We start from the raw sequence: 22,745 nt of genomic DNA on the forward strand, positions 1-22,745 counted from the left end.
GCTAGATGATTAATCCTGTTGATCAGGGTTCTTTTATGTTCTATTTCATTTTGGACTTTGTGTTTTCACTTTGCTTACCAATCCATTGTGTTTTTTGACAATAAACACTCTCCTTGGCATTATTCTAATTGTAGTGAGATAACATTAGGGCACCCACTCCTGTTACAAACTCTATTAAAGCTATGTCTGCAGTGGAAAGAGTTATGTAGTGTTCTGAGGTGTTGAATCAAAAGGAGCTGTTTGTGTCCTATCATGTTGGGGATGCCGAATGTGTAAGGCTAAATGGTAGCTTAGCGGACAGGATTCTGTCTGTAATAAATATTTTAATCATATTTCTCAAAAATCTTGCCTAGCTTCCTGGATACTGCATCCATTTTTCTGAAATAGTATGTCTAGTGAATAAGAAAGCCTTAGCAGAGAGCCTAGGAATAGAATAAACTAATGGAGTTTAATTGAACCAAAGTTAAATACAGGTAAGGTTTTGAAACAAAGGCCACATGCTTTCTAGTTCAGACTCCACCAGTGATTTCCTCTCAGATCTTAGTAAGTCACTACCCATCTGTGCATCACTATGAGAACTGTGCAAATGTAAAGAGATGATGAACAAGGTATGTGCTATTTTTGTTTGTTAAAATAAGGACTTACGGATTAAAAAAGAACTACATTTTTGTTTTGGTAGAAACATTTGAATTATTTGATTAAACATTCATTTATGAAAATTTAAGTCATTTACTTAACATACAAAATATTTACAAATTTAATAAATAAAAAATCTTGTACCACCGTATGAGTCCAATCGCCCAGCGATTTAAAAAAAAAAAAACAAAAAAAAAAACTGCAGGGATCTTTATCAGTAGAAACACCATATCAAAACAGTTCAAAAGTGCTTTGGCTTTTTGATTATGTCCATTTTTAGTTTAGCCCTCTGCACATAATCAGCCTCAAAATGGTGACTCCCAGGACTGTTGTGCTCTCATCAGCCCTCTCTTGATTTGCTCGTAAGACACAAACATCACAATGTTCCAGGATCCCAGTCGAAGAAAGGAAGGCATAAACCTATTAAAAAAATATTTGATTAAATATAAATCATTGGCTTAGCATCATTGTCAGGAAGTTTAACAGCTGTTTTCAGTCTTTCATTTCATGAAGCTCATCTTAAGTCTGTGTTCTAAAATTTATTAAAGAATTTATAAGGTATAACATTCCAGAATGTACATTGACCTTGACATCTAAAGTAAGTTAACTGAAATTTGGAATGATATAATGGGGGATTTTAGCTTGGTATTTGTTGTGATGTGAGATTTTGCATATAATATAATAAATATTTTGTAAGCCTTTATTTTGTAATTTAGACAAAACTAAGTTAGAAAAGTGAATTTTATGACAGAGTTAGGGTAAGTGCTTGAAACAAATGTTTCTCTGCTAGAGTCTCTCTCTCATCCCCTACACAAAGCCAGGTTGCCTAACTGCCAAGCTTTACCTCAATAAATGGTTTTGGTGGATGGCAGGTGATAAGATGTTCTATTTCCCCATTGGTCTGAAGTATGGCTGTTTGGAATTGGCTTGTATCAGAAGCCTTTAAGTACCACAACGCCCTGTTAGCTGTAGGGTTTGGACAGAACATCTATAAAATTTGCTTGGTTAATCTCACTCTCTCTCTCTTACTAACATCTGATGAAGAAGCATCTCACACCATGAACTGACAAGAACAACACAATGAAGAGCACAACTCAGCAGCCATATTGAGACAGGCATGCGGCCTGTTCTGAAGAAAGCTGACCACAAATGATGCCTTAACTAGAGTAATTTTTAAGTAACTAACAAGTGTGTGTGCCACCTGAAACTACACATCACCATTTAATCAGGTTGTATGTTTGCCAGTATTCAAATGTACTTTGTATATTGTTATTATTTATGAATACTATCAATAATACATTGTTGAAATTGTAACTTAACTCCTGCCTGTCTTTTACTACACCTAATTGCCTGAGGTTATAGATGTAGAAGGGAAGGTGGGGAGAAGTTATATACTATAATACCTTATAAATAGTGGTAAGTCTGGGATATTTGAGGCATTCTGACAAAGGCTACTTATTAAATAATACAAAAGGGGAAAGCAGAACAATATATTTCTCTACCAAGACAAAACAGTATTTATACAAATGCTTTTGTTTCAAACGCTGCCCTGAATTTTTTAAAACAAAAGAGCCTGCCATTTTGAGGGTCAACTAGTAGCTACGTTATGTCTCTAATGATACTTCTTGATGAATTAATTTTGTGACTTTATGAATTTCAATTTAAAAATGTTTATTTCAGAATATCGGTTTAGATTTATATTCCTTATAGGATTACAAGACTATGGTACAAATTCTTATGTGTATTGTATGCATTGTGTTTTGCCTTGCGGCTCCCATGTAAATGAGGGTCTGGCTTTAGTGGGACTTTCATTCTCTCATCCATTTTCTGAACCTGTTAATTCTATGGATTGTGAGGAACAGAGCCTATCTTGGCCTTTTCAGATATTGGGCAGGAACCAACCCAGGATGGGATGCCAGTCAGTCACAGGGCTCATACCATGTCAAATTAGAGTTTTCAATACTTGTAACTCGCACATTTTGGATATGGGAGGACACAGAGAAAACAATGAGATGGGAATAATGCAGAGACTTCACACATACAGTGACTTGGCCAGGATTTAAATCTAGGGGTTGTTGAGCTGTGAGGCAGTAGGGCATTCTGTGGGACTCCTCTGACAAAATAACTGCAAGTAGTTAAATATAAATAGCTATTTTTTTGTGGACATTAATTTAGATGAGTGCAATTAATTAATACTACTTGCTTAACATCAGATTTATATACAGTATGTTAAGTGTGTTACGGTACATTACTTATTAATCCTTAACAAAAACATAATTCATTGGTGAACAAAACATATTAACCTGTTGTCTTTTTAAGGAGAATAATGTATTTTATAGCAAGATTCTTCAAAAAAGTGGTGTGGTGTGACTGAAACGCTGTACTCTAAGAACAGCCACAAGATCGGCATGATGAAGTGACACAAAATAAGGAGTTCAAGAAGCAAGGCATTCTACCTTCTGTTCATCCAAAAAAAAAACCAATCAAGTGTCATTACAGCCCTCCAAGTTTAGTGTTAGACCCCTCATTAAGCATGACCCAAAGTAAATATTTCTGCAATCAGTGTGGCAGGTTAAAACACTTTCCAAGGGTATTGTAGTGGTGCCAATGTAGTAGTCTCAGGTTAACAGACCACACAATGTTTAATAATGTCCACAAATTGCAATTATGATTTTTCTGTGTCTTAAAAGTCTTTGTCTAGTGACAAAACAACAACACAATCAATTGTCATTTCTTTGACTAATGACCTGCTACCAGACTGTTTACATCCTCTAAACTGCCTGGATATGTGTGACTGTAGCAGGACTGTTATACCATTCTAGATGGGCTTCTGGCTTTGTTACCTTTATTATTATATGATTCTGATTTTGTAATTTGGACATTTTTATAATACCGCTCACTAAAAGAAAGCTTGTTTGACCTGTTGGTGACATGATAGCACAGTAGTGTTGCTTCATACTGTAGATTCAGTATACTGGGTATAAGTCTGATGTTCCACATTGTGTCTAATACTGCCTAGAAAGGCTGTAAACCCGGTGATAGTGAATTATATTAAATGAACCTGGGAAAGTTATTATGTATGTTTGGCAACCTCATCAATAATATACATCTGCATATATTGAATCTGTTCTTTTCAGTACAAGGTAGTAAAAGGCAGTAATCTATACTAGCGGCAGGGTACATTCATTCATTTTGGGCCAATTTTGAATAATTAGTTAGTTTAATTAGTGGATTTTTGGGATGTGGGAAGAAACCCACATAGAATTTGGTAGAGCATGCTAAAATAAAGCAAATCATTCTTTGCGGTTCTGCATTATGTGAAGTCCATTTTTAACATATGAGATGTAGTTTACATTTTTCCATGTTTATAAAATGTCAGTTTTGGACCAACATACCCCTTGTAGAAAGCAGTGGGTCCCTCATTTGTCAACATGGTGAAAGCACACCCCAAGGCACTGCTATACTGTCCAGGAGTCGAGTTCATAAATCTTGTTTTCACTACATCCACAGGGGAAGCGCAGATGGTGGTACAGAAGCCAGCTGCAAAGGCAGATGTGAAGTGGCAGGGAAGGTTATCTGAAGAAGAAGAAAAAGGTGGTATGTAGAGTGTGACACCGGTTTTGTTTGAAGAGTAATTAATCACCCATACTTTTTGAATAAAAAGTATATAAACAAGTAACAAAAGTAACAAAAATGAAATATTGTTACATAATCCAGTGATGACATGCTTTTTGAGTTAAAACAATTAGGGCTGTGATTGGCAGGGAGCACTGCTGCCATTGTGTACATCATGCTGCAGAAATTTTCATTTTCATCTTCTTTGTTGTTAGCTAGTTATTTGGCAAATGTAATATTAATTGACTTTATATTGGGATGATTTTATTTTATCATTTAAATAATTAATGTGTACTTAATGTAATTTGTGTGTTTCTGTTTGTAAATGTTTTACAGTTTGCTATTATAATTGACCTGAGACTTGACTTCATGAAGGGTGCTATGCAAAAATTAATTGAATTGAATTAATATTTCCGTGAAGAAAAACAGAGCTATACAAAGTGTCTGTTTTTCCCACACATCTCTCTATTATATAAAAAAATCCTGGGACGAGACGTGACTTTTTCAGAGAGATACTTCCAAGTCCAGTAAGATGAAACTTTGTGCCAAGAGATATAACCACGCCCGGGGCTGGAAATAAAAGACAAAGAGTATATGGCACAGTAGAACATTGTAAAGAATTCAAAAACATTGGCACGATACACAAGCAAAGCAGGTTAAAGATCATGAAAGTACTAAAATTCAAAAGTCTCCAAAAAATAATAGTAAACATCGCATTATTACAAACGAATGTAGAGAGAAGCCAAGCAAAATGACACCTTTTATTGGCTAACTAAAAAGATTACAATATGCAAGCTTTCGAGGCAACTCAGGCCCCTTCTTTAGCCTCAAAAACTGTAGCACTTTAGAAGAAATTGTGTCACGGTGTTTAACTGTCCTCTGTGGAGATCTTGCTATAGACTTATGTTTTATTTATGCAGATTTGAACATTATTTACAAAAAAGGAGTTTGTTTATAACTAATTGAGCATTTCGCACTTAAATATTAATCCATTTTATTCTTACTCATAAAGTAGGAAGCAGCTTAAGCACATTTTCTTTAAACTAATTGCTCAAAGTCCATTTGAGTTGTAACACTGCTGAAATGGCAACACTGTCCTCATTCTCCCAGTGCCATACACTCTGTTGTCTCCTTAAACATGAGCTTGGCTCATAAGTTGACAACCCACATTGTTTTCTGAAGCAGTAGCTACCACATTGGACAGTTTTTTAACTCAGTTTGGATGTTTTGTTTTATGCAAACTAGTGGAAACATCTACCCTTGAATGACTTTTCTTACAATTGTGCAACTGTTTCAGCACCATCCAAGTCATAATAATAGGTTTCCCTGTGCTATTTGGCACATACGCCCTGCACTTTTTAATGGAAATGAGATCACATTAGCATAACAAAATGTTACCTCTTTAAGGAAAAATGTTGAGAGCTGACACATGCCTTACTTTCTGCCTGACAGTAGAAAAATGCATGACAAAAGCAGACAGACAGCTGAAGATGGCCCGACTGAAATTAACGAAATGGGCAGTTTCCAGTTGTTTGTGCATGCTTTCCATGAATTTAATTGACAAGTCGATAGATGAGCCAACCCTTGCTCAGTCAGACATCATTGGTTATAATGGTGTAGAAAGAAAGTCTGCCAAGAGGAAAACAGACTTAAAATATATATGGTAGTCAATGTAGCATAAGTTACATGACTCCATTTGGCTTAACCTATCAGTCACCAGGTATTCTGATGGGACAGTCCTGTAAAAGGAATGCTGTGCAATACATGTTAATTGCTCAGGGATTGTGCTGTATGTCACGGGGATGAGCATATGGCATAGTTAGCACTGAGGGTTCAGTTGGGATACTAGTCTTCATCATTCCATCTTTGTGGCACCAAGGCTAGCTGGACCCTTCCTCACAGTGTACATAACAATCTTGTTTGGGTGTGAAGAACAGAGGATGAACATATTTTACTGGTAAATGACCCCACCCTACTTTGTAATCACAACTTATTATTATTTAAATGTAGGTGGAGACTTGGTGATTAAGAACTTAGCAACAAACAGAGGTGCGTCAGGACAGGATTAAGAAAAGCTATCAGTAAGTGCTTGTTTGCTTATTTTTTTTTATTCCAGCAAGAGTTTACCACAGATTAACACATTCTTTACTACAAATTCAAAATGTTTTTTATTTCTGGCTTTAAAAAGTCAGGTTACATTGTGACGCTACTGCTGTGACTGGACATAAACATGTAAGTTTTCTATCATGAATAATTCTGAGGGATGGCACAGTAGTTAGCACTGCTGCTATCTAGCCACAGAGGCCTGGGTACAACTCCCAGAGCCCGAGCACTATCTAGGTGGCTTTTTCCTAGGTGTTATGGTTTTCCTCATGCATTTGAAAATGTGCAAGGTAAGTTAAATAGTGAGTTCACATTGGCTCTGGACAAATGTTAGTATGCCCTGAGATGGTCTGGTGGTCCTTTCAGGACAGGCCCCAGCCCATGTACTGTATCCCTGAATTGGATTAAATAAGACTGAAAATGGAAAGACTGGGTAGAGGTTTTTGAAAAAAAAAACCCAAACGTTTAAAGTGAGCTATTGACACAAACAACTAGACTGGGTGACATTTACATTTGATTAACATTTAAAGTTTTAACTTTTTTCAGGGGAATTACCAAACAGATATACTTGAATGAGTGTGAAAATGACACAGCTGTTGATGAATAATTTAAAGCTGAATAAAGTTTAGGAAATTTTGATTTCCTGATATGTAAATTCTGTTCACCATATTAATCTTACCTATCATTTGCAAAAAGAGTGCCATGGAAAAACACCTGAGCTGGTGAGTAAGAGTAATACCAAATGACTCAGGACTGTATATTAATAGTACAGCAACACATTATAATACTAAACAAATTTTGTTAATTTAAAAGCAGTCTGTAGACCAGTTATGCAAAAAGCAGGTTTAGAAGATGGATGGGTAGGATTTGTTTGTTCTGTCTTAAAGCAACAATTGTTGCTTAGCTGAGATGTACACTTTTGATAGAGGTCTATTACCATCTTAGAGACTGTATCAGATTTTAGTTTCGATTGGTCAGTCTGCCGAGTCTGAAGAAGTGAGGGTTAGCTCTTCACAAACAAGGGCCAGTCCTTAAAATAAATGCATACTTATTCCTTCCTAACATATACTGTAGATACTTTTCACATATTATCTTCATTTGCATTGCATCCCTGTACCAGAATAGTTTGGTTTGGAAGTTGCAGACTTGAAAACCTTTACAGTGCACCTTTTAACCAAAAATATTTGTTAATAGTAGTTAACAGAGCAGCACCTCCTGCAGGCTGTATAAGTGAATGGCTGACTGACTTACCAGTCATAAGGTCATTCTTTAGGATGAGTTCTTTGATGACATCATAGGTGACCAGTTCAGCACAGTTCACAATGGCATTGCGTGTAATATTAGGTATGGTTCCTAAAAAAATAAAACATTTTTTCATCTTGCACAGACAGAATAAAATTACATTATTTTATTTATAATTTTATTCATGAGCTAATAGGCAAGGCTGCTGAAATTAAACCTTTCATAGTAGACACCACCTCCGAGTGGTTTACATTGACAAAGATGTGAGAAGCAACCAAGCTACAGCTTCTCCCTGGCAAGTATTTAAGTTTTTTCCCTGACTTGTACCCAATTGAACACTTATTTTTTCCTCTGCTGTTCAATACCTGTGAACCCATATTAATATGAGTATGCACTGTGTCTGACTAGGGCCCTGTCCATGCTAGGCTTTTTAGCCCCTGTATCCCCAAGTTATAATAGGTGAAATCTCCTCATTCAATGTAGTGTCATGCCCTTTACAGAACCTCTAACTTGCTGCTTAATTTTGTCCAACTGCAGGCATCTATTTATGTACATGTCCTCAGTGATGGATTGGCACCCTGTCTTTAGTTGATTCCTGCATAGTACTGCTGAGAGGTTCAGAAAACAAATGAATGGATTCTTATGGCTATTTTACAAAGTGTGGTACTTTGTTCTTAGATACTCATCGTCGTTTTCAGCCCCCAGCAAGGATATAGCTACATACTGTATATCACAGGCATATATACTCCAGGAATAGATCTGAAAAACTGAAAACTCTCATTTAAAAAGCATTGAATAATTTTTTTAATTGCCTAATACCTTGCATTCCCTGACTCCATTCATTCTTTTAAAAATCAACTTAAAACTCATGTGTTTAGGAAGGCTTTGAACTTAACCTGACATTCTGCCTCCTCTTTCAGTCTTCCTCTGTGTCCAGATACTCAGTATAATTTGTGTGTGTGTGTGTGTTATATCACAAGTGATGTTATTTGCAAGGCTTTCTTTTAGCATTAAATGTAGTATTTCACATTGGTTTATTGTCTTTTATTCTATTTAATGTCTTTGTATATCCTGTATCATCTGTTTTAATGTTATATTCAGGAAACATTTGTATCCAATGTTATTTACCTGCTGTTTGTTTATGAGACACTCTGAAGCGCCTTGAGCATGGGAAAGGCGCTATATAAAAAATGTACAGCATGACCTCAATTACCGATTAATTTACTGTTTCATATCTAACTTGTTAGGTGTTATTTTAACTTGTAAAATTTAAATATTTTCCCTTTTGATCATCTGATAGCTGCTCAGGAAGGAAAAACCGATTCACAACAGGAGTTAGTAAAATGCCAGTGGGAAAAACATATCCTCACATAAAGAGCTTCCATGAGCCTCAGCAACACCTCCCCTCTCCTGCTGTTTGCAGTTGTATCAAGTAAGTTAAAATGATCTTTGCAATCAAAAAAGTAAAAAATACAAGCAAGGAAAGTGAAGTTTCACTTAAATTATGTATAAATTAATGAAAAAGGAAAGGGGCTCCCTAAGCATGGCATTGCAATACACAAAAATTCCACACAGATACCATTCTATAGTTAAATGGAACTGGTGTCCAAGAGTACTGAAATAGCATAAGACTGAAAAAATAAAACCTAAAATGAAAAGTACAACAGTATCCTACCTTTCCAAAGCCCTCTGATTCCTTCATCCCGAGCTATTGTCTTATAAGCAGACATTGTTCCACTGTATCGCTTGATATTGTTGCCACTTCTTGCCTGAGCCTGAAATCGAACTTTGACGACATCTGTAGGCTGAGCCACAGTGACTGCCATTGCACCAGTGGTACAGCCTGCAAGCAATCGAGTAGTAATGGCAATATCTGTGGGAAATTAAGATACATTAAAATGAATAAAACAGTCCATCTTTTGGAGAATAAAATACCTTGCATTTATTATGATGTAATATGTGTATGCAATAAATACCACTGTTCTTCACACCAAATAGACACTGAATCAAGTAAAGGTAACAAGTAACATTTCCTTGGTAATATATTTCTTTTGTCATTTTTTGTAAAAACTTTTTTATTTCAAGCGTGCTGAACAAATAAACCAAACTCAAAATACAGACTTTTTTTTATTAAAGTAAAATAAAAAATGAGGAGAAATTCATCTGCTGGTGAAGAAAGTTATGAAAAAAAGTATGAAAAAAAAAAAGTTTTTTGGCTTTAGAAAAGCCAAAAGTGACAAATGCACAAAGGTGAGTGTATCTATGTATTTTGTGTTGGTTTTTTATTTGATAAATGACTTTACTGCTCTAAGCTTCAAGAAACAATACCAGTCGGTAGAGGGAGTACACCTGCTGACAGTATATGTAATGTTTGCTTATTTATATATGGTATACACATTTTTGAACTGAAACAGAACATCTCATACAGGCTTAAACTTTATTTTTTTCACTTTTTAAGAACACACATTAATGTGAACTTACTATCAGACCCTTGGCTGTAGAACTGTTTCATGGAATCATACAAGCCAATCCGAACTGATGAAAAGCTCATCTGACGATGAAGGCCGGCCACCAGACCGTTATACAGACTCCTTGGCCCTTCATCTTTCACCATAGTGGTGATGGTTCCAAATACCCCTCTGTACTGAAACCTTTTGTTGCCCATTGGTCCTTTAGATTCCCCTTGTATCTGAAAAAGCCAAACAATACAATAACAGGCAATCCCTCTGACGCCCCAGGCCTGTGAGAGAAGTTCCTCAGCATCAGTTTTGGAATGCAGTAAGGATGCCTCATGGATATGTCTCCTTATCTCTCAGACATGCAGTATTGTAGCCTGATCAAGAGTGTGAGTCGTTTGAAGTGATCCCTGTCTACCTAAAATAACTCTGGACTCAGTTGGTCAACTGACTGACACAATTTAAAACCAAATGAGTGAGTAGCTGTGAGGAAGACAGACAACACCTACCAGGTGGGGAGAGGAGAAAGATAGTGAGAAGGAGTGCCCAAAAAAAAAAAAAAAAATTTGGAAAGTAAGACAGGTTTCCAGACAAGTAGCTAAAATCTCAATGGCCATATGCATAGAAAGGGTAGGTAGGAATAGGTGCTGATGATTCTCTTTTATCTGCTTTTATATTTGTGACGTGTGTTTCTTCAGTTTGTTCACAGTTTCAGGTGTGCTAATGTGTTTTCCTGGATGCCTGTATGGTGAATGAATGGTAAGGTGAGCTTTAGGTGTGTCAATCTGCTAACAGTCCACAAACAGAAGAGGAGTGTTCAGGACAGAGAAATCCGATAAAGGTAAAAAGAGATGGCTGGCGAGTAGGGAAATCAAGAATGGCATAGCTGCAGCAGTTTATTCTAATGATGTTAACTTCACTTTTTACCTTCCTTTGGATCTTCCACTGTATCTTTTGGTGGTGCATTTGAAGGTCAAATAGTAATTATTTAATTATAAACAATAGCTATTTAAAGTGTTTTCCAAAAAAGAAATTTCAAAACTAATCGTAGCAGCACTCTCAGATTCTATTTAGGAAATCAATGAAGATTCAGTTTATAACACTTGTTTGAAAAAGAAGCAATGCTTAAAGATTATTGTGACAATGATAAGCAAAGTACCTAAAAAGAAATTTCCATCATCTACATAAGCAAATTAGGCTTGAGATTTGAAGAAAGTCTCCATTTTTTTGTGCTCACTTGAATTACCTTCGAGATAGCATTTTACGAAAGAAAACTATAAAAGCATGCATGCACTTGCAGAGCATCAGAGGGTTTCAGAGGTGGCATTGCATCCATTGCTACTGAATTTATGAGTAGACTGCAAAAACAGTAAATATATTCACCCGCTTTGGCAAATATTGACGAAGGATCCCTAAATATGAACTATATTGTGAAATTTGGTTGGAGTGGACAGAGGCACAGTGGTAACCAGTGCCATGTTTCAAGGATCTGTCAGAAGTTGAAACTTATCCTTACACTCCAAATGGTGTGTATATTAAGGGAATTAATTTTGGCACAGTATGTATGAATATGCCTTGTGACAGACTGGCATCTCATTCAGGGCTGGACATGCCTTGCACCAGAATCTGAAAGATCCTGTAGTGGAATAACTTGGTTCAGAAAATGGATGGATCTATGGAGATTTCAATGCAAAATTTAGAAAATTAATAAATTAGTCTTTAGAGGGATTTAAATATAGTCCTCAGATGTATAAAAATGACCTATCTTGTTTGACTTGACCACTTTTTTCTTTTTTTTTTTATCTCTCCCTGACCCAGCCCAAAATAGGAAGGAAGGGACAAAAATGAAAAATCTTTAGAAACTAAAGTGGAAAGGTATTGGAAAAATATAACACAGCTAGAAATCACACTGGTTTCTGCCAGCTGTCATCCAAACACTGTAGTCAAACCACAAGAATATAATCCATGTCACTCCTGGGTTTTTACTGTGAATTCATTATATAGGGTCATTATAGCTCATTATTGTCACATGTACAGTAAACAATGAAATTTTCACTTGCATGTAATAATCAACATGCAACGTGTCACTGCCCCCATGGCGCCATGATTAATATGTAGATCTAACTTTTGTCTTCCTGAAAAATCTCAGAACATGACCATGAGTGACTTGATGTATACTATGAGTATCCATTTGAAGATCCCAAAATATCTGGTGCATCTTGAGGCACACCTGTTGGCCATAGTGACCTTTTTTTTTTGGGCTGGTGCTTTGGTCATTTTGTATTTTTTGGTAGCCTATCCCATTAGCACGGAGTTCAAGGCAGAAATTAACCCTAGATGTGATGTCAGTCCATTTCACAACACACACACAATTAGGCACCATTTAGTGGTGACAAAAATATTTTATGTTAATATTTTTTTACTGTACATGGAAACTGTGGTTCCCAAAAACAAATTACCATATAAAATGTGGAAACATGCAGACCAGTATGCTAGTCACTTCATTATAAATACCCTTTTACCGAATTCCCCAATTTATGCATTTCTACCATTATGAATAGAATAGTATTTCTCTGAAGTCTTTTGGCTGTGTCCACCCAAACATCAGAAATAGCCATGTTTAAACACTGTTCCTTGGAGCTAAGTAACATTTGCTAAAGGGGCATTCTAGAGCAGAAGCTAAAGATGAACAAATAAAAGGTTGGTTTAATTGAAAATCTATAGTCATTGTGGCAGTTCAGGACTGAAACTAATCACTCCTGCCTTAATGTCTGAAAAGTCAAAGGATCCATCCTTGAAAAGGAAGAACATGGCCTCAAGTCAGAGAAATATGTATCCCTGAGCATCAACAGCACTGGTCAACTAATCGGTGCAGATAGCTGGGTAGTATGACTATGGACAATGTTAGTCTGTGAGTAATATCTTCTGTTGAGCTGGTAGCATATCTAACCAACATTGTTATGGAATCCTGGCTATGGATGCATCCTACAACATACATGTCTGTGTTTCTTCTTCAGATAGTTTTGGGTGTTGGTGAAATCATATGACCAAACTGCCAGCAGTTGCAACTGACTTCACCAAGAGCTCTCAAAAGTACCAAATTATATACTTTGCATGGACATCACCGACAGCTGTGTGCCATCTGTCGTGTTTATCTGCTCATCCATCCAGTGAAATGTCAAAAATGACACCTTGCAACCAAAAAGTACAAAGTTATTATGTCTGTAAGAACGAAAGACCTCACCAACAGCTGTGCACAAGGACTGGACTTAATTGCTCATTTCACTCTAGAATTTTAATTTTACATAAGGCCTGTGGACATTAATAACAATCATGTGTATCTTCTCAGAGCAGAGGCATTCAGACATATGGAATTGGAAAGCATTGTATCTAAAGTTGAATCAGAAAGCTGGAGATAGTATAGCACATGCTACTGCAAGGTGATAATGTCATGCATAATATAGTATACAAATAAGAGTTAGAAATGTGATGGAAATGCCAATATGTTTTTCCATGACCCTTTTCCTATTGCAGACTTTACAAATGAAGGCAGTCCCATGAAGTTCATATCCAAAGATAACTTTGTTGGACAAAGAAATGGAATTAGTGGATGCTTAGAAAAAGGCACTGATACTGATATTATTATTTCTTTTGTTTTTTTAACTGACATTAGGGGCATGAGTAATTGATAATTATGTGCTTATCAAGCTTACATTGTCAATATGTGATTACTGTAGATTTGGGTTGGATTTGTAGAACAGTAAGTGAAAGCTGCCTGTAGCTTTTTTTCTATCTCTGCTTACGTATGCAGCTTACAAGTGTGAAATTACATTGTCAATAGCCGTTTCTGCTTTTTTATGCTTATATATTTTTTTCCGATTCATTTAGCTGATTTTACAGAAATGTGTTAAAGGGAGAAGAAGGTCCTCCAAGACAGATCTGTCTAAGTAATTAACAAAAGAGCAGCATTCCTTGACAGAATTCAGCGAAAACAGACAGCATAAATGTAAAGCCCATTGAGGAATTCCTTGTGTGGTTTTGGGCTATTCAAGAAATAAGTTGTTGTTGTAAAGTGTCTGCAAATTTTGGGGGAAATCACCTGTTATGTAGGTTTATTTCCAAACATGGTTGATTACAGTGGTTTTGAGAGTTTGGCAGCAGTCACATTTTGCTCAAACCCCTTGTACCCATGTACCTCTCAGCACATTCTCTGACATCTGGAGCCCAGTTGATGTTAACACTTCAGGAACCTTTTTCAGTTTTTTGGTGCCAAATGACATATGCCTTATTATGTAAGTCTTTACACTGCCTTGGACTGCTAATGGCTACTCTGTACTGAGTTGCTGTCTTTTACTTCATTTTTGGCTGTAACCCTGTTTGGCTCATATGAGCACAAGAAAGCTACATGTCAAAGTAGTAGTAAGAGTGGGCTTTCCTGCAAGAATCTGTGATGACAAAAAAGAAAGAGCTCAAGGCTAATTCATTTAGGTCACGAAACAGCTACTGATTTTCATTACCACTGACCTCTTAATTGGAGACTGATTTCTACTTTATAATTTACCCCCTTGATTAATTAGTATGACTTCGTACATCAACAACAACATTTATTTATATAGCACATTTTCATACAAATAATGTAGCTTAAAGTGCTTTACATGATGAAAAAAAAGAAAAAAAAAAGACAAAGTAAGAATTAAAATAAGACAACACTAATTAAAATTGAATAAGAGTATGGTCTGATGGCCAGGGAGGACAGAAAAAACAAAAAAATCTCCAGACATATATACACACACATACATAAACACACACACACACAAATTATATATATATGTGTGTGTATGTATGTATGTGTGTGTGTGTGTGTGTATATATATATATATATATATATATATATATATATATATATATATATATATATACATACATACAAACACACACACAGGTATATATATATATATGTATGTGTCTATATGTGTGTGTATAGCTTTGGTCACGGCAAGGGAAAAATAATAAAATATAGTCTATAAGTTATTAAACAGTAAAACATTAATGTTTTAAGAAGTACAGCTACATTGAGCACTACTGGAGTGGTTGCGGGTAAACTACATTTTAAAGACTGTGTAACACAACAGGTAAGTAACTAACAGCAGCTAAAATATATATGGATCATCTCTCGGTAGTAGATCCCTTTTGAAAGCGCTACACGACGGCTGTGGTATAGAAATTACATTTTCTATGTGAACGTTCAAATTTCTGCCTCTGGTAATGTGCCTTACTGGCATTACCAGAAATTAAAGAAAATTAGTTTTGTGTCCTCTGCAGTGTTAAGAGAGAAAGGCTTTGGTTTGGGATAAAAGGTGTAAAGAAAGGAAAGTTGCCTTTTCTTTTATATAGTATAGAGAGATGTGTTCGCTGACGTTATGATCGCCTTTTGGGGACAGTTGCTGTGGGTCTTGTGTAGACTGGTGAGACGTCCCTGCCATTAATTGGCTGTGATGGCACTGTCAGTCCTCCACTCGTGTGCTTGTCTTCATAATCCGAGCTGACGACCTCATAATCGTATACGTTGAAAAGAAAGTGCGAATCGCCTTAATATTAGTTTGCAGTGGTGTAGAAAAGGGGTCCCGTGTTTGCACTTGTCTGGGCTATAGCTCAGGGGGAGGATGAAAAAAATTAAAAGTGCTCACTTTGACTCAAGGCAGAAGTGCAATCAGCGTCTCAAAGGCCGGCACAGCTATGCGCACACGCCGGCTGCTCGACTTTCGCTGGGCAGGAGACCCCAGTTTTTGTACACACGTTCATGATATCAAAAGTCTCAGTGCTCTTTGGAGGTCATTCATATATACTGTGTGTATATATATATATATATATATATATATATATATATATATATATATATATATATATATATATATATATATATATATATATATAGCAAAATACCCGTGCCTCAGCGGAGAAGTAGTGTGTTAAAGAAGTAATGAAAAAGAAAAGGAAACATTGTAATAATAACGTAACATGATTGACATTGTCATGAGTGTTGCTGTCATATACTGTATATACCTGCCTAAATAAGTCACCCTCGCTTCGCTCTTACTTTTTTACCGTTCATTTAATCATGGCTAGTGGCGGAAAAATTTTAAAATGGAAGGAGGATGGCTTTACCAAAACAATTATTGATGGCGAATCGATTATTCATAAAGCTTGAATTGGTGATCTGTTATTCTGTGTTAACCTCATATTTTTTCATACTTCTTCTCAAACTAAGGTGGTGCGAGGGTAAAATGAATCGTGATGTGCTGATCAATGTAATCGGTGTACCAGGAAATCATGCATTGACAAAAGCTCCCCTTTGCTTGTAATGCAAAGTGTGATTAAATGCATTATTTTTTAACACGTTATGGAGCACATGCATCGAAGCTTCTCAGCTGTGCTTGTGCTAAGAAAAGGAAACATTTTAAAAATAACGTAACACGATTGTCAATGTAACCTTTTGTAAGTAGTGCCTGGAGGATTCAGTGTGGAGAAACTCTTAGAGAGAGCGTGTGTATTAACTTGTGGATTTTTCTGTGAGTATTTGGTGGTAGTGTGACGAAGTTGCTTCGAAAGACGGCGTTAGCCGCAGAGCTCAGCTCAGAGCGAAATGAGATGAATGGGAGGGGAGATGATGACGTGACTCCCCCACCCGCCTTAACTATCAATCCCCCACAAACACAGTCTCTCGGAATTTGCATAAGCACACCCTTTCACCTGCAATTTTAACTTAGTTACAAAGTGATCAAAACTCTCGTTTATATCGTGCGTCCTCTCATTAAACTTGTATCCCGCATTACCCGTGGGCATGAGATACGCCAGCAGCAGCCTGTCTATGAACTTAATTTAAAGTTTAGGTTTACACCGTGCTTTCTTTCCGAAGTAGCAGCACTCATGAATATGGTAGTATATGTCACTCGCTCGCTTCTTATTGTTTCGCTGCCTACTCAATTATATAATGCATGTTTTCTTCAGCGCTTTTTGGAGGTCTTCCTGGTTTTCTACGCATTGCGTTGACAGTCAGTTCACGTGATTACGTGGGAGGCGTGATGATGTCACACGAAACTCCACCCCCCCATGGCTTTCGAGCTCAACTCCATTACAGTAAATGGAGAAAAATACCTTCCAGTTATGACCATTACGCGTAGAATTTCGAAATGAAACCTGCCCAACTTTTGTAAGTAAGCTGTAAGGAATGAGCCTGCCAAATTTCAGCCTTCTACCCACACGGGAACTTGGAGAATTAGTGATGAGTCAGTCAGTCAGTCAGTCAGTCAGTGAGGGCTTTGCCTTTTATTAGTATAGATTCATATGAAACATTGCAAATATGTGCATTAATTTCATGATCGGTAGCTATACTCCAAAAGCTCTATTAGTTTTGTTCTAATTCTTGTCCCTCTTTCTTATTCTTCTCAAATGCTCAACCAGTCAAACTCCCATAGAATTGAGCAGGAAGAGCTCTTATTAGGTGATATACTCCATTAAGAGTAAGTGCCAATTTCTAATTTAGGAACAGGTTAGACTAAAACATTGCAGGCCCACCAAACAACCAAATGAATGTGAGATGTTTACCCTGAACAAATCCAAATACTTTCTAATGTATGTCCCCCTTACTGAAATACCAGTAACAGTTACTGAAGAGGCATAAGCAATCATAAAAGGTGACCTAAAGATATAAATAGTCAATCATGAGACAGGTTCAAAGCAGTGCATTACCTGTAGTCTCACTTTGGCTGTGTCTAAAGGGAAAGTGACCAGATCGGCAATGCAGCCCGCCAATCCTGCCCCAAAGAATTTCACAGCTGCTGAGGGAGTAGCATCGGTGGGAGCAAACCCGACCATCTCTTCACACAGGATGTGGGTTAGACTTTTAAGGCGTTTGGAAATTTAGCAGGCGTCTTCCTGGCTACACCTTGGTTTATAAAGCATGAAAAATGCATAAGTAAATAATTTGTAAAAATTCAATTTAATAAAATAGTCCTGCAAAAAAATCACACATAGTAGCTGTTATGAAAAAAAAAACATGTATGGAAGCCAAAATATTATTACTTAACACTCTGAAATTAACTTAATCCAGTCCATGCAGACACCGGGAGGACATACAGAGTGCATACAGATGGCAACCAGATGCAGAAATAACAGCCAGGATTCTGGGCACCAAACTCTGTGCCACCATACCACCCAAAATATTATTGTTTAATTATTATGTAATTAATATTTGAAGTTACTGTTATTTTGCTACAAACATGAATAATAGACATTTAGTCTATTTCAATTTAAAAACATTTATTTGAACAATATTTATTAGTAAGCCTTATAATGCAAAAATACAAGTTACGAAGTAAAAATTTGTCCAAGCCCTTAATAATTCAGAGCCTTTATTTGCCTATAATTGCAGTAAGACAAGTAAAAATGATTCTTCTCACCATCTGCTTTTCGGTGTTTATTTTTTCATGTATGTGGCATATGTTGAATCACTCTTGGAGTTCAGTCTTCAAAGCAGAGAGCCCCCTTCTGCTCACGTCAGTAGACCAGCATTTATTGAAATGAATTGTCTTTCTTGGATCATCGCACTTGGTCAATGAGTGGGATACAAACTCTTCGACAATGTAGTATGGAACCTGGAAAAAGAAAAACATACATCAGTCTGTATAGAACTGAAACACTAAACAAAATGAATGAACAAACAGAAATTAGAGCGTAATTGTTTTTCAAACAAGCTGTGCTCACTCAGCCTTCAATGTCTCAAGTTCAACTTAATAACTTTTTTTATTTTTTATACATGTTCCACAACCCTTTGTGTGATGAAATTTGTGGTTTTTGCTTTTGAGTGTACTTCTGCTAATTTCACTGATCCTATTAAGTTTCTGTTTCACTTTTGATGTGAACCGATTCTGCTGGGTCATGTTTATTGATGCCTTGGATAGTTTTGTGAGACCTCCTTTAAACAAGACCAACATTTCACGTAGTCTATCAGAGGAGGGCAAATCCCTCAGTCCAGTGATGGCTACTACTGTAGAGCAGCTAAGTCCTGAGTAGTATGATGATCAGCGCTATAAAGATGCAGTCTCATTAGATTACAGTTATACTTTATATTATAAAGTTAAAGCATCCCAGTAATGTCAAGGATCAAAATGGTACATCCACCACAAATAAGTCAGTTCTAGGGTGTGTGTCTTATATAGGCCAGTGTCACCCATCTTGTACTTATTAAACTTTCAAGGTAATCTACTTCTACTCTGCTTGCTGATCATGGTGCAAGTAAATATTTGTATCTGCACACATAACAATAATGAGCCGGTGAACCTATTCATATATATAACACATTGCACTTTCCTACTGTAAAACACATTTTCCAAATGTTTGTCCAGATTTGAAGTTCACCCAGATGTTTCTGAATTGTTCTGCTGTTTTCAATATACATTATCATACCAATTCTGCACATTTCACAGGTGTAATTGTTACATCAAAATTGACATCTATAACTGAAAAAAGTAATGGTCCTGATGAATTTACCCCTTAAGCCATACGGACTGTACTCTTGCTCTCTGGTGTACCAACTAGAATTACGATTTGTTGTAGGACTGTCTGTTCTAAAAAACCTGTCAGATGTTTAAAAAAAGCATTTTTTTTTTTTGCTACTTTTAAGTAGAAAGAGGCTGACAGTCTGACACCAAGTATGTTAGTACAAATTTTGGACCCTAAGTGACAATATGCACATCCACCAACAACATCCCCTCTAGCATGCAAAAAAAAAAAAAAAAAATCTAATGTTTATTATCAAAACAATAAATTATGGATTAATATATTAAACATATCAATTTAAAAAAGCTATCAGTGAACAGACTATTAACTTACATTTACTTCATTACCACCAAACTAAACAGAAATATTGCTAAATGTTTGATGTATTGTTTTTTATCCAATGCAATTATACATTTTTTCATAATATATTAAATAAAAATATTAATAGTAAATATTATTAAAATATATCACAATGATATTGTTCCAAATTAACAGAGTTACCCACAGTGCAGTTTGGATCTGTTAACCATTTAAATCATTTAATTTTAATGTTAAATTGTAATTTGCCCTGCTTGTACACATGATAAGAAAAATTACATTTTCATATATCCAGCCACATTTCTGAACATTGTTATTATGGTTTGTAAGTTACCTAATTGGCTATATAAAATGAAATTGTGGACATTTATAACATACTACCTCTTAAATGAACAACAAAAACATCATAGCCTATTGTATGCATAAAGGAATTAATGTCCAAGGATAGAGTATTTGGTATGTACAGTAAGTGAACAGCTAAAATGAAAATGTTGTCATCAGGAAGTATTTTGCAGGTGGCCAGAGTAAATATTAACTGTTATAAAAAGAGAAAGAGATGAACAAGACAAAGAAAGAGATGAGCATGCTGCAATTAAGGTAAACCACCTGTTTCTTTTATAGGAAAATGCTTTGTTTCAGGTAGACAATTGAAAAGAAAATAAGACAATAAAAACGTGTTTTTATAATATAGCTAAAATAAGATTGATGCAAAAAATAAGTGTTTTGTCATACGCCTCTATTGCCATTCTAAGTATTGAATCGCCATCCTCTCCATGTGGATTGGTACTCTGGGTGATCGATCATGGAGCTCCTGCAGTATGTTGATCACAAGAAAGGTGGTAGGTGACTAATAGATTTATGAGATTTAGAGGACAATACCTCTTTTAAAAGTCATTTCACACTCTTGTTTCAGTTTTTACTTGACCTAAACATCTTTTAAGGTTTTAATTTCTTTGATGTTTGCCTGTACTGCCCCAGACTTGGAAGCTGCATTGATTACTGTTATGAAGTACTTATAATTAATTTTTGCAGTGACTATTTAAGAAACAGATCTTCAATTCAAAAAGTCAGGCCCATGTGTTTCCTGTTTATGATATGCTCAGATTTTTCTGGAGGTATCTATTTAACTATTGCATTTTCCAAGCTTTGAGCATACAACTGAATACCGTAACTGACATGTGGATTTTGCAGCACAGGTAATTGGAGTGATATTTTTTTTCTTTTAATGGACGTTTTTAAAGTTTTGGCTTTTATACAGCATTGCTCAATATTTGCTTGTGTTATATCATAAACATTTTTAATAACCTTTCTGCATGAAAACATGAGATTCCATTTTTTCTCAGCCACTACTACAAACTACACAGGGTAAGTAACATATAATAAAATGAGTAACTTTTGGGTATTCCTTTAATGTTGCTGGATATGTGGCACTGGACTGATGGGGTGCAGAGTGTGTTGCTTTCATTAATGTCGGTTGGGCCTCATGGTGGACAGACACCATAGTATTGTCAAAATTGTCTACAGTATAGTGACTTACCTGTACAGTAAGAAAGCTGATTTGGCAATCCATTGAAAACAACAACCTCTTTGCTATAATAATTTAAACAGTAGGTCCACCTTGTTGCAGGGGACCCAGTGAGAATACCTGGTATATCACTCCTAAGGGGAAAATCAGCTTCAGAATACTATTGTTAGACAAATTGTATTTATGTGTAATATCGACTACAACTCCAGCAGACCCTCGTGACTCTGTTTGGATAATGGATGGATGGAACTTCCACACTTTTTCAAGGGACTTATTAGGCCATGATTTGAAAAATTGACTACCATCTTGTAGACATAGATATAAAAGGCACTGTAAATACATGGATGGATAGAGAGGGAGAGAAACAGTTTTGAACATGACACCCTCTAAACACATTTGTACAGCTGTTAATGTACTGTATAATAAAGCAACTCTTTAACGCATCTTTTCCACGCAAGGAGACTGAGAAAAATGAATAATGGTGCCTGTCATTTACAATTACCAGGCACGAGAATCCGCATATGTAAAAACAAATTTGCAGATCTTTAAAGGATTTTAAAAAAATTATAAAAGCATCTTAAACTGACATTGACGGCCATCTCGAATCCCGGCCCGTCCCCAGACGCGCGTAAACACACGGGTACCTGCTGTTTCTGTTGTTCTGGATGCGATTGCTTCAGTGCAGTAGTCCCAGTGTGCAGACTCGAGCGCCCTTTGCATCTGAGACCTTAAGTGCCGCCTGACCTTACAAGGGTCCCACTTAGGACTGACACTCATTCTGACGGCGCTCTATTTATAAGCGGCTCACCAGTTCGTCTCGTTATTCAAGTTACAGCAGGTTTTACGCCATCCTGAGTAATGAGCACAACATCCCCGGCTTTGTATAAGTCTCGAGAATATATAACTCGTGGCAAATGTCAAAACAACGCGGAACCGCATACCTCTGACCTGTTGACTGCTTTTCGGTCCGCTGTGTACTTCTGCACTCTCAGCAGAACCGAACCACACCTTATTACGCTGAGTATTTGGATGCCGTATGGGCACTTGGGAGGGGGAGCGATTAAGGACATTAGGATAAGACTGCAATTAAAAAAGCAAACGTATACAATGTAATGATGCTGGCAGGGCGCAGTTTGAATGGATCTGGTTGAACGTCTTGACTGACATTTGTTGGGAAAGCATCTGCGTCTTAAAAGTGGCAAAGCTACCGTATGTCAGTTTGGGGAAAGCTATCAACTGTAGGTGACGGGAAAACACACAAATGAAAAATATACAAAAGGAGTAACTATAAG

The 22,745-nt window shown here is 36.4% G+C and overlaps 1 protein-coding gene across 1 annotated transcript; it reads right to left on the reverse strand.

The window, feature by feature from the left end:
- Positions 1 to 429: 429 nt before the first annotated feature.
- On the reverse strand, positions 430 to 22,232 carry LOC120523207 (mitochondrial uncoupling protein 2-like). The gene is made up of 8 exons (XM_039744276.1): positions 22,098 to 22,232; positions 18,512 to 18,706; positions 17,802 to 17,997; positions 10,078 to 10,285; positions 9,272 to 9,469; positions 7,606 to 7,707; positions 4,032 to 4,212; positions 430 to 1,056 (listed from the first exon to the last, which is right to left on the reverse strand). Exons 3-8 carry the CDS (start codon positions 17,925 to 17,927, stop codon positions 942 to 944), a joined length of 930 nt encoding a protein of 309 aa, XP_039600210.1. The 5' UTR covers positions 17,928 to 17,997; positions 18,512 to 18,706; positions 22,098 to 22,232; the 3' UTR covers positions 430 to 941.
- Between the last annotated feature and the right edge of the window lie 513 nt (positions 22,233 to 22,745).

Source organism: Polypterus senegalus, chromosome 2 (genome assembly GCF_016835505.1).
Source record: "Polypterus senegalus isolate Bchr_013 chromosome 2, ASM1683550v1, whole genome shotgun sequence".
Taxonomy (NCBI): Eukaryota; Metazoa; Chordata; class Cladistia; order Polypteriformes; family Polypteridae; genus Polypterus; species Polypterus senegalus.

What these genes read in the sequence shown, in the direction of transcription:
- LOC120523207 (XM_039744276.1), bottom strand. Translation starts at nt 17,927, where the DNA reads ATGGTCGGGTTTGCTCCCACCGATGCTACTCCCTCAGCAGCTGTGAAA. An exon ending in CAGCCAAAGTGAGACTACAG is followed by an intron (nt 10,286 to 17,801) that starts GTAATGCACTGC and finishes TGGCTTTTTCAG; the next exon opens with ATACAAGGGGAATCTAAAGG. An exon ending in CCCACTGCTTTCTACAAGGG is followed by an intron (nt 1,057 to 4,031) that starts GTATGTTGGTCC and finishes TTTTTTTAATAG; the next exon opens with GTTTATGCCTTCCTTTCTTC.